Source organism: Stegostoma tigrinum, chromosome 27 (genome assembly GCF_030684315.1).
Source record: "Stegostoma tigrinum isolate sSteTig4 chromosome 27, sSteTig4.hap1, whole genome shotgun sequence".
Taxonomy (NCBI): domain Eukaryota; kingdom Metazoa; phylum Chordata; class Chondrichthyes; order Orectolobiformes; family Stegostomatidae; genus Stegostoma; species Stegostoma tigrinum.
In genome coordinates, this window is record NC_081380.1 from 47,048,571 (window position 1) to 47,066,070 (window position 17,500).

At 46.7% G+C, this 17,500-nt stretch overlaps 1 protein-coding gene across 1 annotated transcript in view; it reads left to right on the forward strand.

Annotated features, from left to right (window-relative positions):
• Positions 1 to 17,500, forward strand: part of lrrc75a (leucine rich repeat containing 75A) — a 62,010-nt gene that overhangs the window by 37,215 nt on the left and 7,295 nt on the right. The window contains exon 3 of the mRNA XM_048556756.2: positions 14,417 to 14,529. Within this exon, the coding sequence (XP_048412713.2) occupies positions 14,417 to 14,529 (113 nt within the window). The remainder of the gene's footprint in view (positions 1 to 14,416; positions 14,530 to 17,500) is intronic.

A 17,500-nucleotide genomic window follows, 5' to 3' on the forward strand; every position in this document is an offset into this window, starting at 1 on the left:
TCAGTGCTGAGGGAGCCCCGCACTGCCAGAGAGTCAGTGCTGAGGGAGCGCTGCACTGTCGGAGGGTCAGTGCTGAGGGAGCCCCGCACTGTCGGAGGGTCAGTGCTGAAGGAGCGCCGCACTGTCGGAGGGTCAGTGCTGAGGGAGTGCCACACTGTCGGAGGGTCAGTGCTGAGGGAGCACCGCACTCTCGGAGGGTCAGTGCTGAGGGAGTGCCGCACTGTTGGACAGCCAGTGCTGAGTGAGTCCCGCACTGTCAGAGGGTCAGTGCTGAGGGAGAGGGCACTGTCGGAGGGTCAGTGCTGAGGAAGTGGGCACTGTCGGAGGGTCAGTGCTGAGGGAGCGCCGCACTGTCAGAGGGTCAGTGCTGAGGGAGTGCCGCACTGCCGGAGGGTCAGTGCTGAGGGAGTGCCGCACTGCTGGAGGGTCAGTGCTGAGGGAGCGCCGCACTGTCGGAGGGTCAGTGCTGAGGGAGTGCCGCACTGTAGGAGGGTCAGTGCTGAGGGAGCGCCGCACTCTCGGAGGGTCAGTGCTGAGGGTGGGCACTGTCGGAGGGTCAGCACTGAGGGAGTGCCGCACTGTTGGACAGTCAGTGCTGAGGGAGTCCCGCACTGTCAGAGAGTCAGTGCTGAGGGAGAGGGCACTGTCGGAGGGTCAGTGCTGAGGAAGTGGGCACTGTCGGAGGGTCAGTGCTGAGGGAGCGCCGCACTGTCGGAGAGTCAGTGCTGAGGGAGTGCCGCACTGTAGGAGGGTCAGTGCTGAGGGAGCGCCGCACTCTCGGAGGGTCAGTGCTGAGGGTGGGCACTGTCGGAGGGTCAGCACTGAGGGAGTGCCGCACTGTTGGACAGTCAGTGCTGAAGGAGTCCCGCACTGTCAGAGAGTCAGTGCTGAGGGAGAGGGCACTGTCGGAGGGTCAGTGCTGAGGAAGTGGGCACTGTCAGAGGGTCAGTGCTGAGGGAGTGCCGCACTGCCGGCGGGTCAGTGCTGAGGGAGCGCCGCACTGTCGGAGGGTCAGTGCTGAGGGAGTGCCGCACTGTTGGAGGGTCGGTGCCGAGGGAGTCCCGCACTGACAGAGAGTCAGTGCTGAGGGAGAGGGCACTGTCGGAGGGTCAGTGCTGAGGGAGAGCCGCACTGTCGGAGGGTCAGTGCTGAGGGAGCGCCGCACTGTCGGAGGGTCAGTGCTGAGGGAGTGCTGCACTGTCGGAGGGTCAGTACTGAGGGAGCGTCGCACTGTCAGAGGGTCAGTGCTGAGGGAGCGCCGCGCTGTTGGAGGGTCAGTGCTCAGGGAGTGCCGCACTGTCGGAGTGTCAGCGCTGAGTGGGCGCCGCACTGTTGAGGTTCTGCACAGATTCCTTAACTCCACTGAGTTCTACTCGGGAATAGAAATCTGGGACACTCTGCATCTCAGAAAGCTCATCAGGTTGCAGTTGACTGAAATATTCAAGACTGAGATTGAAGGATCTTTCTGGGTAAGATAAGTAACACGGGTAACTGGAGTTAAGGCACAGATAACTTGCTGTTGTCTGGGAACCAGTCTCATGGGTTTAAATGGCCCCCTCCTTCCTGATACAACAATCAGTTTTCTGCCTGAAGAATAGCAGGGTATTTTTGTTTGGTCTCATGGCCAATATTCCTCCTGCAATCTACAATGAAGAGCAGGCCAATAAACGACCTCGTTGCTGTGTATTGAAATGGCTGCTACATTTGCAACCGTGATATTAACTGCTGAACATAAGAGTAAATATGGGGAGGGCGTTGTTGCAATTATGAGGCAATGTAAAGATCACTTGGAGGTTACACCTTCTTCTGAAGAAGAAATATTAAAAATACCTTCCCGAATAAAATTTCTTTGTGATTTGGTTGTTTTCTGATTCTAGGGTCATGCAGCTTGGAAGCAGACTCTCTGGACCAACCAGTTCGTGCCGAATATATAATCCCCAAGTAAATCTGTCCCACCTACCTGCTCCAGGCCAATTTCCCAACCAGACCTTTCCGATTCATATATCCGTGCTAACGTCTTCTGAACATTGCAATTTTACCCCCAACCACCACTTCATCAGGAAGCTCATTCTACATGAGAACTGCCCTCTGTGTAAAAAAATTACCTCTTATGTCATTTTGAAATCTCTACTCTCACCTTAAAAATGTGCCCTCTAATCTTGAAATTTCCCATCTGAGGGAAGAGACAGCAACCATCAATTTGATTTATACCTCTCATTATTTTATAATTTTCTATAAAGTCACCTGTCAACCTCCTATGCTCCAGTGGAAAGAAGTCCCAGCATAATAAAATGTGAGGCTGGATGAACACAGCAGGCCAAGCAGCATCTCAGGAGCACAAAAGTCCCAGCATACCCAGTCTTTCCTTCTAATTCAAACCTTCCGTACTCACAACATCCTGGCAAATCTTTTCTGAACCCTCTCTCGCTTGATAATATCCTTTCTATAACTGGGGCATTTAAACAGTCCTTGGATAAGCACATGGATGATGATGGGATAGTGTAGGGGAGGGGCTTAGATTAGTTCACAGGTTGGCGCAACCTGGAGGGCCGAAGGGCCTGTTCTGCGCTGTATTGTTCTATGTTCTATGTTCTGACTGGCAACCAGAACTAGACACAGTATTCCAGAAGAGGCCTCACCAATGTCCTGTACAACCTCAACATACAATAATGAAGTTGTTGTCTGCTGTCATTGGAATGGTCTGTGGCTACAAGCTCCTTATTATTCATTACCGTGAGGCCATGGATGGGGTAAAGTGCTGCTCTTGAGCTACTCAATGCTTGGCCAATAGCCAGCGTGTAATAAAATAATACATGTGGAAACTCTAGGCTCTGCACTTGAAGGAGAGAACTGGAGGGGGCTGGAGAGAGAGAGAGAGAATGCTAGAGTGTCAGAGATAAAGAGGGAGAGAACCAGCGAGAGAAAGATAAAGCGAGCTAACGACAGAGAGGGAGACCAAACTAGAGAGGGAGAGTGGCAAGAGGGAGAGAACAAGAGAGACAGAGTTCAAGGGCTGTGTGAAAGATCAGGAAGTGTGGGATGGATTGAATAACTCTTTCATACAGCTGGCACAGGCCTCCTGTGCTTTGTCGTTCCAGGGGGACAAATAGGAAGAGAGAGATGCACAGAATAGAGAGACTTCTTCACTCGCCCCATTTGTATTCTTCCCAGGACAGCTCCGGTTTCACTCAGACTGCACTTTAAGTTAGGGGCACAGCTCGATTGATACTATTGTCAGCTCCCTCTGATTTCCCCTCTATTCCACCCACCCATGTATGCGTGTGCACACACACACGCACACAGGGGTACATACAGGGAGGTATGCAGACATGGTCACAGGCGTGTAGTTGCACATATACAAACATACACAAAGTCCTCATTTTAAGTTTCATAAATAAACGACCGAACAGCACACTGATGAGTTGACTGGTAATGAATGTGACCTCCCTTTGGCCCTGATTAGTAATTCTTCCCCGCCCCGAGTGTGTGAGTAATCTCCTGGAACGTGCAGACACTGGGCCTCCTTTCACACGCCCCTGGGAGAGTTTGAAAAATAGACTGATCCCCTGCATTAAACATTAACACACATTCCTGAACAGCTACATCATCAGTGGCCAGGGAATGTCAGAAATCTCCAGCTGGCTGCAAACACAAATCAAAGTATCTGATCACTCCAGTTTAAATACTCTCCCATATCCAAGCTAACAGGCTTGTGTACTTGGACATCCTGTCAAACACAGTGACCATACCATTGTTCTCGACACCTCCCCACTCGCTGGTGTCCAGCTGGTGGGACTCTCCTACCTGGATCCATTTGTATCCATCTGATCATAGCCAGAGAACCACCGGCAATAGCCTGTCTTCCTTCTCCCACACATTTAGCTCTGGTAAATCAACTTCTCATCTACCCAGTGTCCCAGAAGTATAGAGTCATTTACAGCTCAGAATGAGGCCATTCAGCCCATTGAGTCTATGCTGACTTTCTGTGGAACAACCCAGCCAGACCAATTTCTCTGCTTCCTGCCCATAGCTCTGTAAATGTATTTCCTTCAATTGATTGGCAAATAAACTCTGTTTAGTTTAGGCTTTGCCATGGAGAATGCATTGGTTTAAGATGACTGTCAGTTAACTCTCAAGATTTATTTAAATTTTGCATCAGACAGATTGACTGTAATTGATTGGGAAACAAGCCAGGAAATGTCTCTCACCTGTTTTGTTCACTAAATACACAATGTGGATCCATGTTCTTTCCATATGAAAAAGAAGGCCCTGTGTATGAAGGTGAAGCAAACTGCTTCATGTTGGCACAATGCAACAACAACATGAATGGTGTCCACCATTAATAGGATGCTGCCACGAAGCCAAAAGACAACCTGCCTATCACACGATAAATAGTTTGGTATTTGAATTTCAGTACCAGTGGTGCCAGACAGGTAGGCTGTTTGCCCTGAAGACTGGCACACCATGTGCTCTCAGCTGTTTGTGACCAACAACCATACCGCAATCACAAAACTCTGTTCAACATTAGATATGTCTCTGTGATTGGACAGCACTTGCTAAATAATTATGAACATGCTACAAATTACTCTGAGAACCAAATTATGATTACTAGCCAGGTTTTCAATATGGCACACCGTTTTGTAATGGAGGCGCAAATATTCATATGGGGCCTGTTCTTCATAGCCAGACGGAATATATACACACAATGTATAGGTTCTGACTAAACAAAACAGGGTGACAGCCATATTCCTGTCCATGTTTTGGGGTAATGCCTTGACCAAACAGAATAGATCTGCCTGGTTTAAATCTAAACAAAGCTTAGCAGTTAACTGCTAGTCATCATCTAATTGATGCACCCTGGAAGGCAAACTGTCAGAGCCAACTTGTAACCTTGTGAAATCTCCTCTCATGTAGTATTTCCCCTCTAATTGGTATTCTTGCAAGTCGCCCTGAGGAGCACAAGATGAAAAGTTTTTGATGAAATGTGTCTGAGTTACCTTGTCTATCCAAAGCACAAATTAATTTTGTGACCCTCTGTCTAATCTCGCTTCGATCTCCTGAGCTCCAAGGAGGCCCATCCCAGATTCTCCAAGCTAACCTTGTAGCTAAAGCTACCCCACCCCATTCCCAGGAATCATTCTGGTAAATCTCCTCTGTAGCATCTCAAAAATCATCACATCTTTCCAAGTGTGGTGACCGGAACTAGATGCAAGTGGATATGGTGATCAAGAAGGCATATGGTATGCTTGCCTTTATTAGCCAGGGCATAGAGTATAAAAATTGGCAAGTCGTGTTGTAGCTGTATAGAAGCTTAGTTCGGCCACATTTGGAATATTATGTACAGTTCTGGTCCCCACACTACCAGAAGGATGTGGAGGCTTTGGAGAGGGGATAGAAATGGTTTACCAGCATGTTGGGAGCTATTAGCTATGAGGAGAGATTGGACAAACTTGGCTTGTCAGTGGCTGAAGGGCTACCTGATAGCAACATTTACGAAGCATCTTGACAGAAATGTGAATAGGCAGGGAAGAGAGAGATATGGACCACATAGAGGGAAAAGGCTTTGTTTAGAAAGGCATCCTGTATTGGTGCAGTCCTGGTGGGCTGAAGGGCCTTTTCTTGTGCTGTACTGTACTTTGTTCATTGTTTAACATTCTAGTTATGGCCTAACTAGACTTTTATAAAGGAACTGCATCAGTTCCCTGCTCCATGTACTCAATGTTTCTAATTATAAAGCCAAAATCCTACAAGAATTGTTAATCTCTGTCTCAATACACCACCATTAAAGATACACACACACACACACACACACACACACACACACACACATACAATACCCCCTGCCATGCACACTCACTGGTACTGTGCTATTAAATTTGTGTTGCATCTTCCTACCTTTCTCCCCAAACAAGTCACCTCATGTTTCTCCATCTGCCATCTTCCATCTGCCACTTGTCTGCTCATTCTGCTAGCCTTGTGCAGTCAATTGTTATCACCCTCACTGTGTTACCCCTTCACTTTGTTAAATTGACACATTTTGAAATGTTACTCAGTATCTCAAGATTCGAGTCAGTCACCAGAAAAGGCAGCTGATGGAGAATAATGTTACCTTCGTCCAGTCTCAAAAACAACCATTTACCACAACTCAGAGATAATGGGAACTGCAGATGCCGGAGAATCCGAGATAACAAAAGTGTGGAGCTGGATGAACACAGCAGGCCAAGCAGCATCTCAGGAGCAGGAACGCTGATGTTTCAGGCCTAGACCCTTACCACAACTCACTGTTTTCAGTCCCTAGATTAATTTCTTATCAAAGTTGACAATGATCTTCCTTTTCATGAAGACCAATGGTTAACATTTGGGACATTATTGCAAACCATGCCATCAGTTTGTACTTTAATCATTCCAGCTCGAGCTTTCCACCACCTCTCCAAATCCCTTCATTTTGTCAAATTGGTACACTGTGTATCCAACATCTAATACTGAACTTGGAGTTTTATCTCCAACATAGATAGAGTTAATAGCCAGAGACTATTTCCCAGGGCAGAAATGGCTAACACGAGGGGTCGTAGTTTTAAGCTGGTTGGAGGAAAGTATAGAGGGGATGTCAGAGGCAGGTTCTTTACACAGAGAGTTGTGAGAGCATGGAATGCGTTGCCAGCAGCAGTTGTGGAAGCAAGGTCATTGGGGTCATTTAAGAGACTGCTGGACATGCATATGGTCACAGAAATTTGAGGGTGCACACATGAGGATCAATGGTCAGCACAACATTGTGGGCTGAAGGGCCTGTTCTGTGCTGTACTGTTCTATGTTCTATCCCTCCTGGACTCGGCCCTAAGTTCTGGAATATCGCTTCTAAACCTTAGCCTCTCCGTTCTTTAAGATGCTCCTTCAGACCTAGCTCATTGACAAAACTTTTGGTTGCCTGACCTCATTTTGTTGTTGTTGGAGGATATGAGCATTGCTGGCCAGGCCAACGTTTTTTGTCTATTCCTAACTGCCCCTGATGGTGAGCTGCCCAAAGTCTTTGTAGTATAGAGATACCGACAGTGCCATTAGGGAGGGAATGCCAGGATTTTGACCCAGCAACACTGAAGGAGCAGCGATTTATTTCCAAGTCAGGGTGGTGAGTGACTTGGTTGGGAACTTTCAGGTGAGGGTGTTCCCATGTATCTGCTGCCCTTGTCCTTCCAGATGGTACAAGTCACAGTTTAGCAAGATGCTGTTTACACAGCCTCAGCGAATTTCTGCACTGCACCTTGTAGATATGGGGAGGCATTGTCCTAGTGCTTACCGCTAGAACTGTTGATCCAGTGACCCAGCTAACAGTCTGGAGGCCTGGGTTCAATAAAAATCTGGAATTAAGAGTCGCATGATGACCATGAAACGGATGTGATTGTCAGAAAACTTAGGGGAGGAAACTGCTGACCTTACCTGAGATCTGGCCTGCATGTGACTCCAGATCCACAGCAATGTGGTTGACTCTTAATTGCCCTCTGGCCAATCAGAGATGGGCAATAAATTCTCGCCTGGCTAGTGACACCCATATCCTATGAATGTATAAACAAAACCTGCCCCCACTCTATGTTGGTAATGAAGGGAATAAATGTCCAAGTTGATGGATGGGGTGCTTTATTCCTTACAGCGTCACTGTTTATTGTTGTAAGGGTCACCCATTATGTAACTAAACAGAGTCGCAGTTACTCAGCGTAATAAAAGGTTACTTACATTTGCTAATGTTTTATGAAGTGATCAGAATTGCAGGCTGTGTTGTCAGAGAGAGGGTTAGCTCTAGGGAACATTGAGAATCTGAAGAATGTTATCAAAATGTCTGTTTAGACTCAAGTCGAACAGAGCAACACAATTCCTTGGAATCTGTGCGAGAGCCTGAGGGCATTGCAAAAGTTATCAGCAGGGTTTTTCCAAAAAAACAGGGTACAGTCAGGTCTGTGAGTGTGATCACACCCAAAGGAAAACTTCAGAAAACTGAAGGTTAATTTGCCGAGAGCTGGTTCCACAAAGCAAGCTGTATGGTTTCTGGAGCTTTAACCTCTAACAATGAGAGCTGGATAATTTGCATTAGTGCCTGGCCACGCAGGGTCATTCTGAAGCCCATCCCAGCTGATGTCATCATGTCACTGTGATAAGATGGACTCTCGGATCTGAGCTACAGAGCAAAGCAACTGCAGTCAACTGCAATTAGTTCACACCCAGGTTCATGGATCTGAGCTCACTCTGAGAATTAATTTATATTTTCAGGACACTCAGGGATGAGAGTCTAAAATCACCCAGAGACACTGGAAAAGCTGATATTATTCTCCTTAAGTTTGAAGAGAAGAATTAACCTGGGTGTTCAAAATAATGAGGGTTTTTGACAAGAGTAAATAAGGAAGAATCTGTTCCCAGTGGCTGGAGGGTCAGAAACCAAACGATACAGATTGAAGGCTGAGGAACAGATGGAGATGAAGGGAATATATTTTGCATAAAACTAGTTACGATTGGAATGTGTGTGTTTATATGTATAATATATATATATATATCAATGTTGAATGTATATATATCAATAGAAAGGAATTTGAATAAATACTTAAAAGTAAAGAATTGACATGGCTATGGGAAAAGACCATTGTGGAGAGATCCTCAAGGAGCAGCACCAACAGGATAAGATGAATCGTTCATTTTCGTGCTATCAGAATCTATAAACTGTACAATTCTCTCTCAAGTTAGGCTTTGTAGGGCTGACTGGGATAGGAAAGGATTTCCTAACGCAGGAGCATTCTGTGTCCTCACTCCTTCGGGTCTTCATGTGTAACAAATTCCTCAGGTAGTTTTATACTCTTAGAATGTGACAGCCAACCTGCATACAGCAAAATCCCACAAACACTAATATCATCATAACGAGATCATTTGTTTTGTTTTAGTGAGATTGATTTTGAGATTAGTATTGAGGTTGTTGACTTGCTCGCCAAACTGGCTGGCTTTTGTTCAGATGTTTTCTCACTGTGCTAGGTGTCATCATCAGTGAAGCCTCCGAAGAAGCGATGTTGTTCTACTCCACTCGGAATTTATACTGTCCGGTCTGTTACGGTGAATAGTGTCATTTCCAGTTTTGATCTGTACGGGTTTGTATATGGGGTCCAATTCTATGTGTTTGTTGATTGAAGTGTGGGTGGAGAACCATGCCTCTAGGTATTCCCCTGTGTGTCTGTGTTTGGCTCGGGCTACTATGGTTACCTTGTCCCAGTTAAACCGATGGCCTTCACTGTCTGAATGTACCCATGGCCACTCTACAACGAACACTTAGAAGGATTAAAGACCCCATTCCCAAACATGCAGAATGAACGTGGTTTACAAAATACCATGCAACAACTGCCACGGACATTACATCGGACAGACAGGAAGGAAACTAGCCATCAGAATACACAAACATCAACTGGCAGCAAAACGGTACGATGAATTCTCCTTAATATCTGTACATTCAGACAGTGAAGGCCATCAATTTAACTGGGACAATGTAACCATAGTAGCCCAGGCCAAACATAGACACGCATAGGAATTCCTAGAGGCATGGTTCTCCACCCGTAATGCAGTCAACAAAAATCTTGAGTTGAACCCCAGATCTAAACACACACAGATCAAAACCGGAAATGACAGTACTCACCATTACAGACCAGACCTGTATAAATTCCGGGCGGTGTAGAACAACATCACTTTGTCGCACACTCCACTAATGATGTCACTTACCATGGGGACGAAATGTCTGAACGAGAACAAGCCAGCTCGGTGAGCAAGTCAACAACCTCATCCATAACCCAAGCTACAGATCTTTGCCAAAACTTTGGGATAAATATTGGTCAGCCCACCAGGATAACTTCGCTGCTCTGCTTTCAAGACCAGATGGATCTTCAGTTTGCGAAAGACAGTAACTCCAACAATGCAGCACTCTCTTGGTTCTGAGAGTGTCAGAATTGAAACATACTGGAAATCACAGTGGGTCAGGTAGCATCTGTGGAGAGAGTGAAAGTAAGCTAACATTTCAAGTCTAGATGACTTCATCAGAGTTGATGTGAAGTGTGGTGGGGGCAGCATTTAGGCAATAATAGGGTGGGGGTGAGTTGGAGTGCTGGGGGAGATAGGGCGTTGAAAGAGCAGATTTATGAGAGTGAGAGATAATGGGACCTGCAGATGCTGGAGAATCCAAGATAACAAAATGTGCAGCTGGATGGACACAGCAGGCCGAGCAGCATCTTAGGAGCAGGAAAGCTGACATTTTGGGCATAGACCCTTCATGAGAGTCAGCCAGGATTGTGTGTTCGAGTCTTGAACTGGCTTTTTTGACTCGGAGTTAACCCACAGGATGGCAGCATCATCTGAAACCGAGGCTCAAGGAGTGCTGTTCTTGAACTTGACAAAGTATCTCCAGCATAGAAGCAGGTCATTTGGCTTGACTGCTGCCTGTTGCTCTATTTGAGTTTCCTACCACCTCTCTGTCCCTGCCTATCAGCACCTCCTGCTACTCCTTTCTCCTTCATGGGTTTATCCAGCTTCCCTTTAAATATGTTACCTTATTTACCTTAACCATGTGACAGCAATTTCCACATTCTCAGCACTCCCACAGGGAAGGGGGAACTGGATTCATTAGTGACTGTCTTGTATTGACGACCCCCCTCATAAATGGAAAGAGTTTCTTTCTGGGAGATGGATGATGCAGCTGGCAGATATCTCACTGAGGGCTGTCGGGTTGAAATGGATAGCAGTGGGGCCATTCCCTGGGATCAGGGAGCCATAAGACCATAAGACATAGGAGTGGAAGTCAGGCCATTCGGCCCATCAAGTCCACTCCGCCATTTAAATCATGGCTGATGGGCATTTCAACACCACTTCCCTGCACTCACCCCGTAGCCCTTGATACCTTTTGAGATCAAGAATTTGTCGATCTCTGCCTTGAAGGCATCCAACGTCCCATGGCTGGATTCCCCCTCCTCCCCAGAGGCTGGCAGCTCACAGTGCCAGAAGGTGTTGGGATTGCTGCCGGTAATGCACCCAGTAGGAGCCCCGGCCACAGCTGAGTGAGGCTGCACTGGGAGTCACAGTGCACAGGCCCCCGGGGGAGGGGGACAGCAGCCGGGCAGGTGGGGGTACTGTTTGCTGCCAGCAGCATTCCAAACCCCCTTCATTTCTAAGAGCCCCTCAAACAAACTCTGTGCCTTTGAACGGAGACCCACCCCTTTCCACATTTCCCTCCAACTACTCTGAGCTTGCTTCTTGATAGATCTCACATGTAGCCTCATGCATCGGTTTCATGCTGTGGATAGAAATACGCAGCCCTCATGGTTTCACAGGTCTTCATAAGGCATCATCACGTATCGAACGATTGTATCCAGGAAATTCCTTATTTTCCGCGGCTCTGTCATGGCGGCAAAGAAGTTACAAGCATTCACCTCCCAACTTCACAGATAAAGAATGTAGACCTCACATTTGTCAATTCCTGTCTCTCCTTCCAAAAGGAAGATCTCCACACCATTATCAACAAGATGATCTTCACTGACCCGAAACTTGCTTTACTCAGGAGCCATCTCTGCCCATTTCTTCCTGGCCTCCAGTCATTGCAAACGTTAAAGATTTTTAAACGTACTCAGAATTCCCCAATTTTCCTGTCTTTTAGTGGGTTTTAGACACATGGTGCAGAAAACACTGGTTTCTGTACATAACAAGAATTACTGTTTATTCCAAATAAATAGATTTTAAGTACAGATAAGCAATTATGATGTACTAACATATAATCCTCCTAGTCAAAACTCAAACTCATTTATAAACCTTTCCCTCTACACAGACAGACAGACACAAGATAAACATGGGTGTTATGGGTAGAGGGTAGGACTGAGAAAGCAGTTCAGTGATCTGTGTTAAAGGGTTAGGACTGAGAAAGCAGTTCAGTGATCTGTGTTAAAGGGTTTGCTGAGATTTCCAAGCAAAGAGACCTTAAGTTGCAGGTTCATTGTTCCAGGTAGACAGGATAGTGAAGAGGGCATTTGGTGTGCTGGCCTTTATTGGTCAGTGCATCGAGTACAGGAGTAGGGAGAGTCATGTTGCAGCTGTACAGGATATTGGTGAGCCCACTGAATACTGCATTCAGTGTTGGTCTCCTTGATATAGGAAAGATGTTGTTAAACTTGAAAGGCTGCAGAAAAGATTTACAAGGATGTTGCCAGGTTTGGAGGATTTGAGCTACAGAGAGAGGCTGAATAGGCTGGGGCTATTTTCCCTGGAGTGTCAGAGGCTGAGGGGTGACCTTATCGAGGTTGATACAATCATGAGGGGCATGGATAGAGCGAATAGTCAAGGTCTTTTTCCCCAGGGTGGGGGATGCCAAAACTAGAGGAGCATAGGTTTAAGGTGAGAGGAGAAAGATTTAAAAGGGATCGAAAGAGCAACTATTTCATACAGAGGGCGGTGCGTGTATGGAATGAGCTGCCAGAGGAAGTGGTGGGGGCTGGTACAATTACAGCATTTAAAAGTCACCTGGATGAGTATATGAATTGGAAGGGTTTAGAGGGATATAGGCCAACTGCTGGCAAATGGGTCTAGATTTATTTAGGAAATCTGGTCAGCATGAGTTGGACTGGAGGATCTTGTTTCTGTATAGCTCAATGACTCTACATTATCCTTTTGCTGATCAGACACTGCTGCTTCTTGACCTTCCTTCTCCAGATGCTTTCACTTGTTTGCAGGAGGCACAGGGTGACTGGTTCAGATTTATAAAAGCCCCTGGCATTTTAATGAAAAGCCACAGCTTATAGCAACTGATGAGGGGAAATAAATTGGTTGCTTTCAGATTTGAGATACGTTTTGCTGCAGAGCAGAAACATAGCTCCTGCCCTCCCAGAAATCCAACTTCCCTGATTTGGACATCCATGCTCACCATTCACTCTTCACCTGCCTGGGAGCCAGTCAGAGTTGCTGGCAGGCAGTAGTCTCTTGTCATTGATAACTTGGTCACCTTACCACAGACCAGATACTTCTTGCTGATCGAAGGTGCACTGGTGTTTGTCATTGATATGAACAATTTGATTGATAACATAGGAAGTGTGATTAGTAAGTTTGCAGATGACACCAATATAGGAGTTTCAGTGGACAGCGAAGAAGGCTGTCTGAAAGTACAATGGAATCTCGATCAGATGGGCCAATGGGCAGGGAGTGGCAGATGGGGTTTAATTTAATTAAATGCAAGGCGTTATATTTTGTCAAGATAAACCAGGGCAGGACTTACACTGTTCATGGCAGAGCTGTGGAAGAATATTGTCAAACAGAGAGGCCTAGGGGTTCAGGTATATAGTTCTTTGAAAGTGGCATCATCACAGATCAGCAGGGTGGCGAAGAAAGTGTTTGGTACATTTGTCTTCATCGGTCAGAGCATGTAGTATAGGAGTTGAGATGTCATATTGTGGCTGTACAGGACATTGAGGCTGCTTTCGGAATAACCCTGTCGCTTTCAGTTCTGGTCACTCTGCTAAAGGAAGGATATTATTCAATTGGAGAGGGTACAGAAAGATTTACCAGAATGTTGCTAAGACTGGATGGTTTGAGTGAAAGAGGCTGGACAGCCTGGGGCTTTTGCTCTGGATCATAGGAGGCTGAGGGTTGACCGTATAGACGTTTATAAAATCATGAGTGGCATGGATAAGGGAAATAGAAAAGGTCTTTGCCCAAGGTGGGGGGAGTACAGAACTGGAGGCCATAGATTGAGGTGAGAGGGCAAAGATTAAAAAGGGACTTGGGGGGCAACTTTCTCATGCAGGGGGTGGTGCACATAGGAATGAGCTACCAGAGGAAGTGACAGATGCAGGTAAAGTTACACCCTTTAAAAGATAGTTAGACAGGTGCATGGGTAGGAAATGTTTAAAGGGATATGGGCCAAATGCAGGCAGGTGAGACTAGCTTAGTTTGGGAAACTTGGGAATGGCAGGGACAAGTTGAACCAAAGGGTCTGTTTCTGTGCGATATGACTCTATGACAAACTGGACTGTTCCCTGCTGCTTGTGCAAACAGGTAACAGTATCAGGTTACTCGCTTTTAAAAAGGCAATCTTTCAACAATCCTTGCCTTTCAACAACAAATCTGTTTCCATTTCAGTCCCCAATCAAAAATACAGTAAACGAGGCAGATACATTTATTACAAAGATCACAGCTGATCTGTACATAACACTGTTTACCCATCTCCTTTAGCTCACACAAACACACTGACCTCAATCTTGAAAGGTCCATTTAACTCCATTATTGTCAGGCTTCAGTGAGAGAAATGTTCAGGTTATGCACTGGGATTTTTGCTCTCTGTTTCCAGCAATTCCCCAGACTGTACAATGGCAGTTGTTGAGTTGCTCCCTCGTTGACTATTCGACCGTGTGATTGCTTTCAGGAAGGAGACTCAGTTGGAGCCATGGAGAAGGTTTGCAGGCAGCTCACCTACCACCTGAGCCCACACTCGCAGTGGAGACCTCAGGGCGTCATGAAACGGAAGCCCCAAGCCTGGTAATTCATACTCAGAGAGTTACAACACTGTGTTGCTGTCCTGTCCCACCCAACCTCCACCCCCTCTTCTCCCCATACCCCATGACCCAACCCACACAACTGCTCCCCACACCCTCATACCATCTACCACCTCCTCCCAGTACCCCTCAATTCCCACTAACCACCCTTTTCGCCAAATCTCTCAATCTACACCCACCCACCTATTCCCCTCAGTCCTCAATCCCACCTACTGTAATACTCCAGTCCGAGGGAACAGGGAAGTTATGGCCATTTTCAGTGTAAACATCAACAACAAATAATGTCTTTACTGAGTCACTATTTTAAAATTGTGACAAATTCCTCATCTGCTATTTGTTGGATCATGCTGTGCACAAAGCAGTTACCACATTTGTTGCCAATGTAAGAATTCAGTGTGTGTTACTACATGGGCAGAAGCATTTAAAGTGAAGAGAGATAAACACTGGGGGGTGGGGGCAGCTGGGAAGTATTGCCATGTAAAAGGCACTATGTACATGCAGGTTGTTGTTGCAGTTGAAGAAAAGGATTTGTTAACGGGCAGAGAGATGCTTGTGTGGATTATAAGCACCAACGTGAATCTTCGACCCTGCAGTCTCTGTGTGACTTTGTGTCATGTGGACAGAGTTCTTTCTGGGATGTGATCAAGTATTCTATAAACTTGACTCTTTATTATGTTTGTTTAGAGAAGGCTATATTTTTGTGTTGATTAATGCCAAAAGATTAAGGGCTCCTACAGACAAATCTGCTTTGGCAGCGTTGTGCCCAGTGAATCACAGCAAACTCTGGAGCCAGACCAGCCTATCTCCTGACTGGGATTTACTGGAACTCGGAGAGCCTGTGAGTCAAGGAGAAACATTCTGGGCGCTAATCCTCAGCCGTTTGGCTGACCTGCTCATTTAATCATCTTATCTGGTGAGATTAACATGATAGAAACTGTTGTTTCTGAGGGGAGGGGAGCTGGGTGCAGAGGAGTTGGTGCTTTCTCTAGAAGGTGGAGGATGTTGGATCCCTGGGGTGGGCGTACAGACAGGACCTTGCCAGGGGAGAGGTGGGGGTTCATTGGTTAGCATTGTACTGCCAGGTTTGTGGGAGGAAAGGGTCTCTCTGAGGTGGGACAGCCATCATGAGGGCTGTGCCCCTTCTAATGGACTTAATCCACTGCCACCACCTCAGGGTTCGCTGCAGTTTCTTACCAGGATTTCTCAGACAGCACCTTCCAAAGCCACGACCTCTAGAAGGACAAGGGCAACAGATACATGGGAACACTTACCCCCAACGAGTTTCCTTCTGAGCCACTCACCATCCTGGTTTGGAAATATATCGCTGTTTCTTCAGCGTCACTGGGCCAGGATCCTGGAATTCCCTCCCTAAGGGCGTTGTGGGTTTTTCTGCACCTGAAGATGACAGCATTTCAAGAAGGTAGCTCATTACCACCTTCTCATGGGCATCTAGGGTTGGGCAATAAATACATGAGTGAATAAAATGAGAACTTGGGACTGGCAATAAAAGCGAGCCCTGGCAGTGGCACCCACATCCTAAATGCAAGTTTTAACACAACCATGCTGAGTGATAAGCTTCTCCAACGCATCTTAAATTTGTATTGGAAAGTAGAGGAATCATTTTCTTGGATGAAAGTCTGAGTTCACATGGAATTGGATCCCAGGGTCTGGAGATGATTGAGGGAGCTGAATCCGCAAGGAGCTTTGCTTCTGCATCTGAGCCAGGCCTGGCCCGTTTGCTGCTGGCAATGATTAAAAAGTTACCACGGGCTAACAGAGCTCATTACCAGCACTGCCTGCTGTCGTGTGGATGGAGCTGCATGACTCACTGTGATTTCAATGATGAATTAATTCCAACGAGACCCAGTTAGTGCCCAGACCGATGCTCCCCAATCCTTTCATCATCACCAAAACATTTACGGATTTGAGTGAGAGTGGATCTCTGTTGCCTCAGGATTTTGTGTGTGTGGGGGTGGAGGGGGGTTGAGGGGGGGTGGGTGGTGGGGGTGAAGTTGGAGGGGCCTCTGTCACATCCTTTTCATCATGGTTTCAGATCCAGACTGCAACACTGGGTGGTCCACCGAGACAAACTTGTCAATAAGAACCTCATTGTTCCGTGTTCTACATGTTCTGGGAATTATAAACAGGCCTCTCTGTCACTGTGCCAGGCTGTGGGGGAAATAATTTAATGACTGTAACCAATAAAAATCACCTTTAAACCCTTTCCCCCAGGGTACACTCCAGGGTCCAACCCTTTTTCCTTCACCCACAGGAATCCCTTCCTCAGAAAAACCACCTCTCAGAAGCAGGAACCCCAACGGACTTTCCCTAACCAGTGTCCCACACAAGAAGGAAGAATGTAATCACTTGTGTTTGAGTGAGGGATGTGGGAAGACGCTGGGAATGATCATGAGCCCGGGTTGAGAAGTGGCTCTCAGTCTGGGCCAGGGACCCTCAGTCTGTGGGGTACAGGGTGGGAGAGGGACTCAGTCTGGTGGGTACGCAGTATGGGAGGAGCTTTGGATCTGCGGTGTACAGGGTGAGTAAGAGGTTTGAGGTTTTGGGGAATGGTTTGGAAGAGGTGTTTGTGGTCTGGGTGTTTCAGGTGGCACAGGAGTTTGGAGTTGGGGGGTGGGGTACGGGATGGGAGAGAGGTTTGCGCCTGGTGCTATGGGGCGGGAGAAACTGTTCCAATGTACTGACAGAATGCCAGGCAGAGAGAGTAAGATCAGCACAAACAAACACATCCCCTCACCCCTCTCTCACCATCCAACCCCAAGGTCAGAAATCACACAACACCAGGTTGTAGCCGAACAGGTTTATTTGAAATCACAAGCTTTTGGAGTGTTGTTCATTCCTCAGGTGAGTGAGGGAGGAAGTATCAAGACACACACACGCGCACACACACACACACACACACACACACACACACACACACACACACACACTCTGTC